Source organism: Egretta garzetta, unplaced genomic scaffold (genome assembly GCF_000687185.1).
Source record: "Egretta garzetta isolate BGI_Z169 unplaced genomic scaffold, ASM68718v1 scaffold320, whole genome shotgun sequence".
Taxonomy (NCBI): domain Eukaryota; kingdom Metazoa; phylum Chordata; class Aves; order Pelecaniformes; family Ardeidae; genus Egretta; species Egretta garzetta.
The window spans coordinates 1,961,913-1,979,120 of record NW_009258260.1 but is presented as its reverse complement, the minus strand read 5'-3'; the positions used below and the strand labels follow the sequence as shown (position 1 = coordinate 1,979,120).

General features: G+C 45.8%; 1 protein-coding gene across 1 annotated transcript; it reads right to left on the bottom strand.

The window, feature by feature from the left end:
• Positions 1–2,928: 2,928 nt before the first annotated feature.
• On the bottom strand, positions 2,929–16,885 carry ILDR1 (immunoglobulin like domain containing receptor 1). Its single transcript, XM_009639165.2, is given in 10 exon segments — positions 2,929–2,970; positions 4,031–4,348; positions 4,351–4,838; positions 6,633–6,752; positions 11,017–11,163; positions 11,307–11,426; positions 12,165–12,314; positions 14,400–14,570; positions 15,629–15,774; positions 16,818–16,885. Coding segments are annotated over 10 exon segments (1,770 nt in total).
• Positions 16,886–17,208: the final 323 nt, after the last annotated feature.

Genomic DNA, 17,208 nt, shown 5'->3' with positions numbered 1-17,208 from the left:
GTTTTCTTGCTGTGTGAGGGGTTCTTGGCTCTTGGGAAAACTTGCTGGACACGTCTTGGCTTATAGACACGTGAATGTGAAAGAAAGCAAACTCTTTCACATGCTACCGCCTTGGGATCTCAAGTGATGTCTCAATAGCCTCTACTCTTAATGGAGAAAGGGGCAACCCTTCCCTGAAACCCAGACATTTGGGCTGTGTTGAGATGACAGGAAGAAGTTGTCCTGCATGATGTATGGACCCACTGGAAGCAAAAAGAGAGAGTCAAATTCCAAGCCACTAATTCAGCTTCCAAGGGGATAATCTGCAGAGCCCCGGGTATCTGCTAGTAGTCACCAGAGAGCAATGCTAATGTCAAAACAGGGTGCTAGTTTTGGAAGAAGGAGCCCCATATTATTTTTTGTCATTGCAGTCACCATAAATTCCTCTTAGCTAAAAAAAAATACTAGCCCGTCATCGAAGAGGGGATGCATTAAACCCTCAGAATGTCATTAAATAAGAATAAAAATGAGTCACAGCCGGTGACTGAGAACTAGATTCAGGAGTGATACTGGCTTTGCGAGTTCTGCGAGCACACTTAATTCCTTATATTTCAGATGTAACTCATGTGTCAGTTCACACTATTCACAGTTCAGGTCTAATGCGGACAAGGACTATGCTCAATACAGCCTTCCTTTCTTGAATTCAAACTTCGGAGTTGATCTTTTAGCTCCTGTAGTTCTGTTTTGTGCTAGCCAGAAATTGGGGGTGAACGGCCCCTCTGTCTTCAAAAAGTAGGCCTCTGGTCCTGAAACAAAGTCAACCAGAGAAGCTAGTGGGTCCTCCTGCTTTATCCCCATACACAGGGATTAGAAATAAGCACAGTCAGCCATGGAACTGTAGGAAAATGAGCACTCTCTGTAGTAGCCTTTGGTTGACCAGCAACTGCATTGGATGTCCAGCTAGGAGTAATTGCTCCAAGTGTGATGTTTCCCGTCATTGTCCAAAGAAAAGAAAAAAAGGATGGGGGAAAAGTGAAAGCCTCTCTAAGTCTCCCAAGGAAAGTATAAGTACATCAGTAACTGGGACATCTAGAACAAATAGTAGCAAGTGCCCCATGCAGCACTGGTTGGGAAATAAGCTAGGCAATGCAGTCATCAATACTAGCCAATCTCTAGTGCCTCTGGGTTACAAAATAATTCACAAGATGCTCCAAAAGCTCCTTGCCAACAGTTGAGTCTCTTGAATCCCAGAAGTGCCTTTGGCAAGCCAGTTTCCCGTGGAAGCAGCCGGCATCCAGAGTACCTCTCTTTTTCCAGCACATTTTAAATGAAAACAGTGGATGAATCACACCAGGGAGAAATGGCAAGTTGTTCTCCTTCACAACTGGTCTCAGAGCATACAGAAATTCTGCATCCTAGTTGCAAGGTAAGAGATGAGAAAACCCTGCAATCTAGCTACAGATCAGATGCACCGCATATGCAGAGTTGATAAAATGTCAGGGTAAAGATCAAGGACAACAGTAAAAATGGTGACTGTAAGACTTCTTGAGAGCCCTTTATGCCACCCCATGCATATGGTACATGGCACAGAGAAAAAAGAGAATATAAAATGCACATGTACGTGTATGTGGCTTAGGAAAGATATATCCACCGAAGTCACGCTTCCAAGAGTTGAAAGAAATTCTGGTCCACAGTGTGAGGGACAGTAGTCATACCTTGCTCAGTCTCTGTAGGGACAGCCAAACCTTGGTAAATTTAGCCCTCTAAGTTTACAAATAAATTCAAGTCTGTGCTGAAGGCTAGGACAAGTATCTTTTAAGGCACTAAGCTCTAAGCCTATAGTAGGGCAGGTTGTTTCAGTCAGTATAGGGCAGATAAGCTGGTGTTTTGCAGAGGTGCTAGTGAGCCCTTATTACAGCAGTCAAACATCCTCCCAACACTGTGATCCTTCTGTTTGGGAGAGAGGCTTGCTGGGGACAAAAGGAAGCAACTGCCCCAACTATGCTGAGCAGCCAGGTAGAAGCAGCAAACGTTACACATTGTGAAGCACAACAGAGGGCCTTAGAAAGGAGATTCTGTGCCTTGCTACACCAAACTCCCAGGGGACCAGATCAGATGACCTCCAGAGGCCCGTTCCAATCTAAAATATTCTACTGTCCTGTGACTTTAAATCTCTGTGATCACTGGAGCCCTTCTCCAGTAACTGGTGTGCAAAGGACCAGCATTCTATGGACTGGGCTCTTTGCAGTGCCAGGACACCTAACAAAGGCAATGGGTATCTCTCTTTAAAGACTGGGAATACACCATTTACGAAAAAAATCTCCTGTTTCCAATAGAATGTTTTCAGCAGACCACAGCCCATTGCAAACGTAAGTTTCCAAATCACAGCAAGAATAAAAATGGGTTATGTATTGCTTTCATGGGCACTGGACATAGATTCTTCAGAGTTGTAAGTCTAAGGGGAAGCTGCTTCATCTGTTTTTTTTGCTGGTTATCTGTTCAATCAAAAGCAGCCATCCCAACCTACGTAGTACAGTGAGCTGAATCAGAATTGCAGTCCTTCATTCTTAGAATCATAGAATCATAGAATGTTTAGGGTTGGAAGGGACCACTAGTGGTCATCTAGTCCAACCCCCCTGCAGTGAGCAGGGACACTGCTAACTAGATCAGATTGCTCAGAGCCCCATCCAACCTGGCCTTGAATGTTTCCAGGGATGGGGCCTCCACTACCTCTCTGGGCAACCTGTTCCAGTGTTTTACCACTCTCATTGTAAAAAATTTCTTCCTTACCTCTAGCCTGAACCTACCCTGTTCTAGTTTAAAACCATTTCCCCTTGTCCTAACACAGCTGGCCCTATGAAAAAGACGTTCCCCATCTTTCCTATAGGCCCTTAGTTCTTAGTTCTTCTTAGAATTCTTCTTAGAATCTTAGTTCTTTCAGTACTGGCATTAAATCACTATGCTTCTTCCACTGTGGGAACTTCCTCTGTCCTGCAAGAGAAAATAAAATATTCAGCAACAAGGAAGGATGAATGTAAATCATGTCTTCCTACCTGCTCTGAGCACCATAACAAAACCATTCATACCTACGCACATCCCAGCTGGGACTAGAACTGCACTTCCTTCCAGAACTTGGAAGGAAAAGTGGTAATGGGCAAAATACAGTCCTTCGAGAAGACTCCCACCTGGTAAAATTTTGCATATATATGATAAGGGACACAACATATTTGAATTATAAAAACCCTTCGTTTTTTAAGGAGGAATACACTAACTTGGAGACTAGCGACTGGATATGAAGCTTCTCACAGTTAGGTTGCTACATGCAATCTAGTCCCACTGTAAACTGCCAAGATGAGCTGCGAACAAAAGCTGTTCACTTCCCATATAATGCATGTTCAGTTCTCAGGAGTCCCAACAAGTGAGCCATCCTCTTCCACCTGGCCTGGAGGATCACACATTTCTCACCACTATAGCCACCCATGATCTTAAAGCCCATTTCATGTAGCTTTAGGCATCTGGATGCTTTCCCCTATGAACCATCTTAAAAATATGACCAAGATACTATAAAAATTAAATGTCGGAGATCAATAATAGGAGAATCATGCACATGTTAAAAGAAATCGGAAGTAAACCAATGCCAGAGAGGGTTGCAGAGGGATACTCAGCACTGCTGCCAACTCTGGAAGTGCTTTTGCCCCAGGCAGTGCCAGGAGAACAGCTATTCTAACATCAACACATGCACAGAAGCCCCAAATGCCTCTAGGTGGGGACGGGAGTGAGAGGGAATAACATGTCACCTGGTGTGGGATGTGATAGGGGATCTACTTTATTTGACTGCTCACTTTGCCCCTGAACATATTATAGCCATACAACACATGTCTGAAGGCAGAGAACGCAGCATACTCTTCATAACCAGGCTGCGCAGGGCTCCCGGTGCTCCTTGCCCTCTGTTTGAAAGACAGCAGGCTGCAGAAAGTAACAAACATTCACTCTCACTCCCCCAAACCCACCTCTTCCCTTAGATGGGAAAGCAAAAAGGCAGCCGACTCACCGAGCGTGGCCCTGCGCTGCCTTTGTGCTTCTTGTCCTGACCTGGGATGACTTCTAATGAGCGATAACTGGGGGGTTTATCTTCTGGCCATTCCTGAGACCGGTGCCGCCGCCTGCGGTTTTTTGCTGGGAGACGGACTTGCTCTTCTGAGGAGCTCCATGAGCCCCGGCGAGAAGGGGGAGAGTAGCTGTGCCGTCGCTGACCTGAGTTATTGCTCCTCCTGGTGTGGTGCTCATAGTCTCGCCTCCCTGCAGGCTCCTGTCGCCAGCCACAGTGGTGGCTGGAGCGCTCCTTGGCCTCCTCCGGAAGAAACTGCAGCTGCTGCTGCTGCTCTTGCCCCTCTCAGCCTGGCGTGGGGGTGACACATCCCGTCTGGAGCGCTGGGGCCTGCCATTGTAGCCGCCTGTCCTCTGCCTCTGAGGATGGTCCTCTCGCTGCCTGTCCCAGGGCTCCCGACTGTAGCTGGAATGAGAATCCCCACTGGAAGGCAAGGGCCACCTCCGGTTTTCCCTCCTGTCCTCTGCTGCAGAGTCCCAGGGTCTGGGGGTGCGGACAGCTCTCTGTGGCCGTGAGGAGTTGCTGCTCTCATGGATGGAGGAGATGTGATCAGTGAGAGGAGGTGGCATGATGTCGGAGCCCAGGGAGGACAGCAAGGTGGGCTGCCCAGCCTGCCGCTGGTGGGAGGGTGGCCGGAGCTGTGACATGTTAAGGTTTTGGATTTCAGACTCCAGGTAGTCCAAAACACCCTTGTTAGGGGAAAGCTGAGCTTGTGGCTGCACCAGTGGAAGACTGTTCTGCAGAGACACATCTAAGGATAAAAACACAAAACACAGCAAGTCAAGGGGAAACAATAAAGAGAGAGCCCTTCTGCATAAATATCCTGGCTGAGTCCCTTTTGAGCTTCTCTTCTGCCCCTCCTTACTGCAAGAGCTGTGTGAGTCTCAAGCACCACAACCAGCACATCCAGACCACATGAGGTAAGGTGCAAAACGTAGTAACTACTACGTTGCAGCATGATCTGTGTTTTGGGCAGTACAGAGGTAAGAAATCAAAGTCATCCAGCACACCTGGAAATACAGTTTATGTATTTAGAGAGAGGAATTTTTTTTTGCCCGCAGCACTGATACCAAATTTTATTTTAAAAAAACAGAGAAAGTTCATAGTGTTTCCTCTTGTGTCTCACTGAACTGGAAGAAATGTGAACCAATACTGCAAAAGAAAAAGAATTTTTTATATATACATGCACACACACACACACACACACACATATATATATAGATAAAAGTAGCAAATGGAGAAGTTTCTTCACGAGGAGACTGGTCTAGCTCTGGAACAGTTACCCAAAGAAGTCATGGATTCTCCATCCTTGCAGGTTTCCAAGACTCGGCTGGACAAAGCCACAGCTAATATGACTGAGGTTGGTGACAGTCCTGCTTTGAGCAAGAGGTAGGAGTAGATGACCTTAGACATCCCTTCTACCCAACATCTCTAAAAAGCTGACCTGAAACAAATTTAAGGGAAACTTAAGCACAGGAGATTCAAGGACTGTGAAAACACAGGCTAAAAAACTGTCTTAGGGACTTACTTGCCCGTTTTCTGCCACATGCACATGGATTTCCTTGAGAAGACTCAGTGCATTCTGTCTTAAATCATGGTGGCTCAGTCACCAGATCTTCCTAAGGAAAACTGGTGCCCTGGCTAGGAAAAATGTAACTGTAGAATTAACTAGTGGGCTAAAAAAGTATATACTCAAGCATCTTGAATCTAGCATTTAAGGTGTTTGCAAACTATTTCTTCGAACAACAGTTAAGACTCATCAGACATAGAGTAAAGCTAAATCTCTATATAGTGATGAAAACATGAATTTCAGATGAAAAATGTTATATTTATTTGAGAAGTCATTATATTGAATTCCCCTATTTTCCTTGGGCAATTAAATAATATGAGTGGTAATAAGTTATTTTATTACTTATTTCTCTAGGACTTCAGAGACTCTGTCTTCCCTCCTCCATTAAAGTTCCAAATAAATACCACTTAATACAAGCAATTCTGGGGCAGAACAACTGGCAAATTCTTCCTGGTTCATTAAAGAGTTCTTCATTTTTTTGCTGCATGCAGGCTAGATCTATTGCACAGAAGGCAGTTTGCCCTTAATCATTTGAAGACTAGACATTTGATAAGAACTCAAACAAATTGCACCTCAGTTGTCATGTCAATTTTGGCTATAAGGAGTTGACCGTGACCAGCGCAGCAGAACAAAGAGACAGTACCCTCCTCCACCACATGAAGTGAGATAAGCTGGGTATATTTACCCTGCAGTTGCTGGGGTGTAGCACAGATATACCTTAGTTAGCATTAAACTACTTCACCCAGCACTGAGCCTAGCAAGACACTTAAGATGGACAGGCTGTATTTAGCCACCCAGGCAAGTCTATAGTACGCTTCAGATGGAGCTGAGCTGTCATGCTAGGGCATGCAGTCATGCTAGGAACATCTTTCTCTCTTTTGTAGCAGAGAGGCTAAAGCCTCACCGCTGAACCTCTCTGAGAAGTCACCTGTTTCTCATCCTGATTTCCCCCCAAAATGATGCCCATGGTCTCACCTTGTTGCAGTAGAGGGTTCAGCTGGTAAGAGGAAAGTTGCGAGTTCCTGTCGCCACCTCCATAGAACAACCAAGGCGCAAGTGCCTGAGCCTGCTTCATGAACCGATGCCGTTCCAGTACTGTAAAATAATAAGAAAGCTTACAGCAGCTATCCAGAAAGCACAGCTTGCAGACCACATACCATTTTGCTTGATAGACTGTAGCGTTTGGATGTGATCAGCTATAGGAAATTCACAGAATGAAAAGCTTGCTCCGCCCTATGACAAAGGTAAAACAGAGCACGGGAAATTCCAATACAAAGTTGTACAGCTTCAAAAAGATACCTAAACAGAAGGGTTACTGCCTGACATTCAGGGTCCAGTTCCAGCAACCGGGAACAAATGGCATTATGATTAAGTACAGAGCACATAACCAAATGCAAGACTTCCACCTGCCCTGTCATTATGAGTACAGTTGTGGAAAGGTGGGAAACAATGTCTCATACAGCAAGACATACCACACTGTTTTCTCTCTCTTAAACCTCTTTCAGCTCATCATTGGTCCTTTCCCCTTTTGGCTTTCATTTACAACTAAAGGACACCATTTTTTGCCACTTTCATGATGGCTTTGTCCAGATCATATTTTCCACACCATACTCCATCATTTCTTCTCTGTTCCACAAATAGGGTACTCAGAGATGCACTCTCCACCTTCTCCCTTTGGAGTGTTTCAACCACTCTTGTTGTGTCTCTCTGTAATTTACCTCAGCATGACTGCTAAAATTAAATCCCTTAGGACAGTGTGGTTGAACTGGTGAAAAAACTAAATTTCCTGCTCTTAACAGCAATGTCCAGTGTGCCAAAAGAGCAAACTCAGTGGGAATTTCTCTCCTTCACTGTTTTTCCACCACTGCTAGCTTCAGAGCCCTACTTGTGAGGTCAGGCTCCAATTCCACTTCACTCTTTTCAGTGCTTCCATCTCACCTCCTCTACACAGACAACCTCACCATCCGTGTCTTCAAAACCATCACTCGTTGCTGCTTCTTTTTTAGGAATACCTAAAAACATCGTGCAGAAACTTACTCCTTCTCTCACACACAATCAAAACTTAAGTTTATGAGCAAGTAACTTCTGCAAGCCCCAAGCCTTACAAAGCCTGACTCTGCATGGTTTGTCTGTCATTACTGGGTGAAGCTTTTCTGCAACAGGGCTTTTGCAAAATTTCTCTTACATGACTTCTCTGGAGTTTCAGAAGTGGCACGCTTTTACTGCAGCCTCTTCTCTGGTCAGGCATGAACAGAGTATTCCTGGCTATACAGTTCAGGAGACAGATAGGAATGTAATTGCCTTCGAGACTTTCACCCCTCTGATAAATCTGGCTGTGGATAGACAGACAGGTTGACTGCATAAGCCTTGCTTTTTTAAGAAACCGTGCTACAGCTAAGCTCCAATTAATTCTGTCCCCTGGGTTCATCTGCAGCAGGCAGCATTTAGACTGCATGCTCTTTGGGACTGAGCTCTCCATTTCAGGTAGCACTCCAGTTATTAAACACGTCCTCCCTTAGCTGTTTCACTGAATTTATACAGAGCACTGCTTGAAGCAAAACAGGACTGACCATGCCTCTCAACACATCCTTCCCCTTCCCCGCAGTTCATGCAGCTCCCCTTTGTTCTCCACTCCCAACGCCCTCCCCCTCCCCAGCCTGGCTCCAACCAGAGTGAACTACAAAGCTGGAAACTTCAGTTTTTAATCCTAATACTGTGATTTTTCTTCAAAGCTGTGTGGCCTAAGGTAGCAGCTTTCAAGCATTTTATGTCAAACTCGCTTCGCTATTTTTTTTCCCCAAGGGATTTTCCTCCAGTTTAGGTTTCAAACTTAGAGGAACAGAGAAAGAAGAAAATGAAAAAGGATAAAAAGAAGGGAAAGGCCTTATCTCTTCCTCTCCCATTCCTCCAGTTATCACCTTGAGAATGTCCTAGAACCTGCTGAGTGCATGGTCTTACCACAGTCTTTGCCTGAGGAGTGAAAGGCCCAGCAGCTGTGGGCATGCCTACTTAGGGTTCCCCTCCTCAGGTTATGAAGGCAGTCACTAGGGTGAAAGTCATCCTGTCCCTGTAATTCTCTGATCTGTCCCTACAGCTGAGCAAATGCAGAATTATCCTTAGACTTCTTTCACTACATTCACCCTCTCTTCCTTCCCCAGATACTTTGCTTTCCAGTTTGAACCCAACATGTACTCTGGTTCCCCATCTGCAAAATGGAAGTAAGGTTACAGGTCTCTTCTTAAAGTGAACATATTTATCTGAGGAAGGTCAGATTCACCCCAATTCCAAAGCTCATACCTGCTGTAAAACTTCGGCAGAATGTCATGTTGTCCCTCCACTTTACTCCCTGCTGAGAAAGGTTGTTCTTCACCTTTGACAGATGTTACAGGGGCTGGGCCAATTATAAAAACCAATATTTTCCAACCTAGTCAGACCCAGGTGCAAGTGTAATCTATTTTGCACTAATTCATTAATGGAAGAAGTCCACAGTAGAAAAGGAAAGAATAAGAACAGAGGAGGTCCTACATAAATTTACCCTGATGGGCTTTTCTCAGAGCTTTGCATGTGGAATACAATTGACTTGCTCATGGTTAATATTTCTGGCATGGTTAATATTTCTATACACCAATCCTGAATTACTCAAACAATGCACTTCCTACTACTAGGTTCAAAATCATGTTAGTTAATGACCTGACTTAAAACATCCAGAATTACCTTACCTCAATGGCATCTATGACTTTTCAGCAGATCTAGGCTACCCTCTAGTGGTCAATAATTGGGAAGAAATCACCCATACTCGGCTCGCAATGTAACTGGTATGATTGAGTTGAGGATTTCTGACTGCTCTTCAGCTGTGTGGAACTGTTATTCCTTAGGACTGTTTTTTTAAGAAGCCCTCTGTATCTATTGTTTTGTGGTTTTTAAGGCCGCCAGTTCATTTCTTGGACTCCAAAAAAGTAAGTCAGAGGCAGGATGAAGTGAAGAGAAGGGGCACTAGAGGAGGGGAGCAGGCACAAGGATTCCTTTGCAAGTGGATAAAGAGGGCAAGCAGCTGGGATGGAAATTACAGCCACAGAATCCAGTAGCCTGTCGAGGAGGCTGGACTTGTCTGTACCTCTTGAGCAGGGAGAGGTTTTAGGAACCCCACAAGAACCCCTCCTACCTATCCTCAACAGGATGGAAAAGACAACACCAGCAGTCTGGAGTGTGCTATCATCTCCTACAGCATGGAAAAACAAAAAAAGAACTCACACATATTCTGAATCCCTTTTTTAATGAGAACTAGGAAGTCTGGAGGTGTGAGTCTTTCATCTCCATCACCTCTCTCTCTCCCTTCATGGAAACTAATTTTCTGCCAAATTTTCATAGCCTCCTCAATACCATGCATTTTACTTGACAGCTTGTAAAGCCCCCAGAAAGTGTTTTTTTTTGTTTTGTTTTGCTTTTAGCAAATGAGAGGGATTCTCTGTTCACTCTTTGCAAGGGCTAAGTAAATTAAGCTTACATCTATGATGAGCAAGACTGGCAAACTGGTAACAATGGACGAGGAGAAGGCTGAGGTACTACACAATTTTTTTGCCTCAGTCTTCACTGGCAACTTCTCTTCCCCCACCTCTCCAGTGGACGGACCACTGGGGGAGCAAAATCCCTCTCACTGTGAGAGAAGACCAGGTTCATGACCACTAAGTTTCAGTTACAGGACATGGAGGTTGTATGTAGCCAAAATCAAAAGCTGCCCTTATTAAGAGAACAGGGTCTGGCTGCAGAATCTTTATTATTGCTAAAAATGATGTGCAATAAAGTTCCTCTCGACCCTCAAAGCCTCAGAATGCATTTGCAGGGTTGAGCACAAAACCAGACCATCTTTCTCCTTTCTTTCTCCTCACTGCCTTCCCCAAAACCTTTTTTCTTGTGGAAGAAGCAGCTCTGAAAATAACATGAGGATAGAAAATTCCAATTTTTACATAATTACCTCTCAGAGCAACACACTTGAAGGTTAGGCCAGAGAGTAGTAACAAGGCATTTGCTTGCCTTCCTCACATCTGCACAGGCATATGAACTACTAGACAGGGAAGAAAAGACCTCAGCTACTCATACAAGGGAGCTGATCATGCCTTGGATGACATGAGCGAAGTTGGTAGCAAGGTTTGAGGATGAACTTCTCAAAGTAGGACACAGAGGAGCAAGATGGGCTCCCCTCTAAACTCAAATAAGCTTGTCATGGAGGTCATAATGGCCAAAGAAATGTCTGTCTATACGGATGCTGAACTGGAGGGAGAAAGTGGAGCCCAGCAAGCTCCCAATCAAGCTTTTGTCTTGACAGAAGCCGTGAATGGACGCACATTTGCTTGAACCTCACCTTCCTCATTACAGCAGCACCGGGTTGGGCAGCAGACACATGGGATGTGGCAGCAGCAGTACTGGGGGCAGCACTGGCACCAGCATACTCCAATCAGCAGAAGGAGGAGGAAGCCACCAAGAATGATGAGGAGTACTGTGAGCCAGTCTATGGGAAAAATGAAGAGAGAAAGAGGATCCTGAGGTACCTGGGCATAATAAGTTACTGAGCACCTCTCCGCTGCTGGAGAGGGTGAGGAGGAAAAGAACAGGAGATATCTGCCACCCAGGCAACAAACCACAGGCACTTACGGAGAACAATCAGCTTAACTTCTTTGTCCGCATCACCTGAGGTATCTCCTGGTGCTTCCACAGTGCAGTAGTACACTCCATGGTCCCACCACATGACCTCACTGATGACAAGGTCTGCCCCTGTGGGAGAGGGCCTGAGAGGTCAGCAGGCTATCTGGGACTGACACACACTACTTTCAGGCCCCACTCTAGGTGGGCCCTCTGCCTGCAGGTGACATATAGTACTGCATCTCCCCTCTTCCCAAGCATAGCCATCACCTTCAGACAATCTCATCTGAGTCCATTGAGAACTCCTGTAAACAGCATCAACTGCCAGTCCCTTTTTCCTTTGTGTTGCTGTAAGGCGACCCTACTTAGAAGCAGAACTAATTCTGTGTGGAGTGAAATAACCAGCATGTTGCTGGGTGATGGATGTTAACAGATACCCACTGCTGCCAACCCTACTGGTTTTGAACACAGATCACTGTCCCCATTAGGCCAACCATCCCAATAACTCTTCTGGCAGTAGCAGCAGCTATTGCTCAAGGGATAGCAGAAAGCATATAATGCACCTGGACAACTATGCAGTACTTACTAGAAGAAAGAACTGTTTTCTAGCCTCTGGGCTCCTCAGCCTACTTTTGTACTCCTCAGCAAAATGCCTAGGCATCCTCAGCTCAGCCTTAGCTTGCAGAGCTTCCAACACCCTCAGGCCAGCTTGGGACAGGGCTCTTCACAACTCTTTATTTTGTTGCTACCTCACAGAATATGTAAGCTACAGATGACATTAGTCATGTTTATGCTTCTCTTCATTTGGCAGACCCAGATCTTGGATAGTTACTGAGTTTACTCCCTGCCAAGGGAGGTCAAGTCACTTACGATTCTGAATGGTGATCTTTCGTTGCTGGTAGTCGATACCCAGCACAGGCTCCTTCTGACCGTATTTCTGGATGACAATGCGCACCTTTCGCTGGCTGTCATTGCAGTCGTCAGATGGGTCCTGGCCAAGAGCTAAACCAGCCTGGTATGCTACAAACACACATCATCAAATAAAAGGTCAAAAGTTATTTCAAAAGACCAATTTTTATCCCCATGTGAGCAGCAGAGAAATTCTTGAATGTTGTGCATTTGTTTTGGTTTAATAATACAAAGCATGGCTTCAAACCAGCAAGGACAAGTTGCTTTGGACTACTCAAACCCAAACAGAGGTAGAGCCACAGGCATGGCAGAGATTTTGAGAATTCAGGAGCTGCAGAGGAGCTGCCTCCTCTACTCACAACTGAAAGAACAATAGTAGAGAGAAGCTAACGGTGGTAGGCTGGAAAGAAGCTCCCGGTATGAATTGCAAGGAAAAAAACTCATAAAACTCCCAGGAGTACTGGAACTAAAACAAAAGTGTGTTTATTTACCAAATAAAATCTCCAGACATACATGAACTGCTGTAGGGGTTGTCTCCCTTTCCCTCCTGCATCCCATTAGATGTTGTGTAGCTCACAAAGACAGAAAAGAATCCACCGCCTAATTCCAGCTAAGGATTACGTGCAGAGAGACCCAACAAAATTAATGTAGGGCTAGAGGTAATTTCTGTCCAATACTCTTACTACAGACTCACAATATAAACTATTTTCCAGGTATTTGGGTGCTGAGATTTGGGGAGACAACTAAAACAGTCAGCATTGTCCGTAAAGGGCTTGCAATGAAGAGAGGAGAAGACAAAGCTTATCAAAGGCTCCTCCACTGATGTATCTACAACAGATCATGAAGAGCAGATCCAACTAAGCAAACACTGAGCTTCATGTTTTCTGTCCCTGTTGGGGGCTATTAGCTTGAGCCTGGGCTCAAAGCACTCACGCTGGGATACGCAGAGCCAGAGACACACCTGCTTGTGGACTAGGCTGTAGAGCACTTGGTAACATGCCTACCCAACCCTCCCCAAGGGGGAAGAGGGGGGAGAGCAGTTCAGTTGGAAGGTACCTACAATGATCATCTAGTCCAACTGCCTGACCACTTCAGGGCTGACCGAAAGTTAAAGCATGTCATTAAGGGCATTGTCCAAATGCCTCTTAAACACTGATGGACTTGGGACATAAACCACTGCTCTAGCAAGCCTGCTCCAGTGTTTGACCACCCTCTCAGTAAAGAAATGCTTCCTAATGTCCAGTCTAACCCTCCCCTGACACAGCCTTGAACCATTCTGACGTGTCCTATCGCTGGATACCAGGGAGAAGAGCTCAGCACTTCCCTCTCCACTTTCCCTTCTTAGGACACTGCAGAGAGCAATGAGGTCGCCCCTCGGCCTCCTTTCCCCCAAACTAGACAAGCCCGAAGTCCTTAGCCACTCCTCACAGGACAGACCTTCCAGCCCTGCCACCAGCTTTGTTGCCCTTCTCTGGGAACATTCAAGGACCTTCACATCCTTCTTAAATTGTGGGGCCCAAAACTGCACACAGTACTCAAGGTGAGGCCTCACCAATGCTAAATATAGCAGGATTATCACCTCTTTTGACAGGCTAGTTATACTGTGTTTGATGCACCCCAGGATGCGGTTTGCATACCACCTTAAGAACCATCTTAAACACTCCTGAATTAAGGCTGCACACACCAGAATGTCTGCATATGAAGTGCTGCCACCAGTACTAAATGCTGTTACTTAGAAGTCCTTCTGCCCTCCAAAATGCACGTGTTTCTTCTGCTTCGTAAAATCAGTAGCACCTGGTCACAGGTATCTAGCGCCAACCACGGAGTACCCCATGGAATCACAAAGGCCACTTGTTGCAGGGCCCTTCCTTTCAAACATGCTGAAGCATAAGTTGGGACTGCCAAGATAGATACATGTCAAACACGGCTGAGCCTCTCTGCCTTCTGAGTTGATGGCAAGGAGGACAAGTGAGCTGCTTCAGCTGGAATTCCTACATCGTTATATCATAAAGCCTTGACATTGCAAACGAAATCACAGACATGACCTATTTTTTCTTGAAGCACAGGGAAACACCACCTCCTGACCTGGTTTGTGGGCAGGAAGAGGTCAAAAGTCTGTATTCCCCAGTAAGTCTACCTTCCCCTTCCTTTCCATTTGAAGAGGGATTCCTTGAAGAGGACAAGCCTGGCACTTACAGACTGAGTAGTAGTCAAAGATGGGGTCCTTGCAGAAGGATTTGAAGCGCCAGGTCACCACCACATCCTGCAGCTGTGCTGAGGTGCTGTAGTCACACTTGAGGACAACACTAGCAAATAAGGTGGTATAACGCTCGACATCCTGAACTGTCACCAGGAGGGAGAGGCAACCTGCAAAGGAGAACACAGAAGGCAGTCAGCCAGCAGTAAAAGACTTTTACAACTTCACAACTTTCACTCTGCACCAGACCAACAACCAAAGTACGTGTCCCTCGGCCTCATCCAGGACCTGCACCTAAGGACCTCACCAGCCCCTCTGGTGAAGCCATCCAGATCTACAAATCCTGGTTAGAACTTGAGTCCCATCTTTCCCTGACAGAAGGAAGCCTGAGGCATCTGCATTGGCCTGCCTTATAGACTGAATTATTCTCTCCAAAGCAATTATTAGTAGCCATCACTCAGTGCTCTCCTTCTGCATGGGGAAAACTGTCCCTCCAAGCTGAGGGAGATAATTTGTTGGGCCCAGAAGCACACAGGATGGCACTGCCTGGGCTTGTCATCCTAACCGGAGAAGTTCTGCAGTGCCATCCATTATTTTATCGCCACTTCAGAACAGCACCCATCGATTACCTCTTTTTTTTCCTTTTTAATGAAACTATTGTTACCTATGTTTAGAACTCATCCGTAACAACCTCCACAGCATTTTCTACCCAAGCAGCTGCACCCACTGAGGAAGGCTTTACAAAGTTTCTCGTAAGCTATGCTTTATTTTAGCCACGATCCAGAAACACCTCTATCTTATTTAAACTTTGATAACATGGTAAGTTGTGCTTGTCGTTAACAATAGCGAAGTTATCACCAGTTGCCTTCGATAAGGCAATACAAACAGCGGGGAGCGAGTGTGGGATGCCCTGTCTGGAACACATCCCGGAGAACACGGCAGGGGTTGCGGTGCTACGCGAGTCGCTTCTTAACGGGGAGCACAACAGCAGGGAAGGAGGGAAGGGAAGGGGGAGACTTGGAAGGTACCAACTGAAAGGGTCACCATGAGCCAGCACTCTGTTTTTATCGCATATTCAAAGACTTTCCCTCTACTCCATGTTTTCAGGATGAGGGCAAAGGAACAAGGGGGTATGTAGTAACATCTGGATCACAACTGCAAGCATCATTCTCTCACTGTCCTCTTAGGCTGCACCTCCACAGTACGTTCCAGGCAAATACGAGCTCACCCTGTTCCCACCAGGTGGAAAACATGCTGCAGAGGTACAACGCTGCCTCAACGAGTAATTCTGCAGCAGGGTACTTGCTCAGTTTCTGCTTTGAAACGGACTGCTGGTCAGCCAGCTCAAAGCACAGGCAGAGCGAACTCTTTTGCCTTGAAAATAACACACAAACACAGAGGACCAGGGTACACTCAGAGTCCAAGGCTTTTCTGAAAAATAATATACACATGTGCACTTAAATGTAGAAATACCAGCATCTGTGCAAACTGCTAGCAAAAAGAAGGATCTCTAATTTTTACAGTACTGTAGGCAAGGCAAAGTTGAAAACCAGTGACAGGTAGTTACAGCGGTTCTTGTTTAACTATGTTGTCTTTCAATACATTTTGTTTTCAATACATTTCAATACATTTTGTTTCAGCTTTCATTGTGAAATAGCTGACCCATAGGATCTTACTGCAGGAAATCACACGAACCCCATCCAAAATCCAAACCCTCAGGACTGGCAAAACCTTGATCTCATTGGTGATCAGATGAATTCCCACAGGAATTCTGACCCCCTGCTCATGGAAAGGGAACAGATTTTCCATGGGTTTCCTACAGCAGCATCTCTCAGGCGAGAATAAAATACTCAAAATCACTACGTGCTTTTCACCAACAGAAACCAAAGCTCTTTATGAAAGGGATCCTTTCTCATCACCTCTGTTCTGCAAAAAAGTCAAAGATAAGTTCCTTATTTTTTAAGAGAGGTTAAAATTGTGCTGTTCCCACGGGAGGACAGTTGGATGTCTCTGCGCATCTGATGTTTCATACTAACCTCCTCCAAGAAAACTGAAAAGTTGTGAAATTAAGGCTGGTTCCTAAACTTGGACTGCGTTACTCCACTGCATGCTGCTATCTTTCTTACTCTGGTTGGAAAGAACAAAGCTGGGCACTACCAACCTAGTAAGCTAACCGCTACCTCAGGCCTATGGCTTCGCATTGAAGACACTAACCCTCAGGGACAGCAGAGCCAAGTTTTAGCCAGAACATGATGCAGGAAACGCGGCTGTCAAGCAAGACAATCAACAAGCATACCTCCATATTTTCACAGAGAACCGGTAAAAGAAGCAAGAAAAACTGAACTTTGGTATTTAAAGCTAAATCATCAGCAAAGACCCAGGCATCCAAGCGGCAAAATGACCGCTATATTTCTTACAGGAGCTCAGAAGCTGTCAGGAAACCTGCAAAGCTTGGCGGAAAGGACTCTGGCTCGCTGAAGGCCATCTGTGGACATGGAGGCGAGTTCCTGTCCTCCTAACAAGCATGGATCTAGCAGGTACGGAACCACTGCAGCTACAGCAGATCCCCAAAGAGGCTGGGGCTGCTGAGCGAGCAGCAAAGGCTGGGGCTGGCGCTTGCGAGAAGCCAAAGGGGAGCCCCTCCGTGTTTGTACCCTTGTGCTCGGGTCCAAACCAAGCTGGTCGCACACGAGTGATACTGGAGGCTGCCAGGAAGCAGGCGGCCACTTCCTCCTAGGAGAGCAGCTGGCCGCACCTTCGGGATAACGAAACTCCTCTCCGCATGGCTTTCGTGACGAGCTCGGGAGA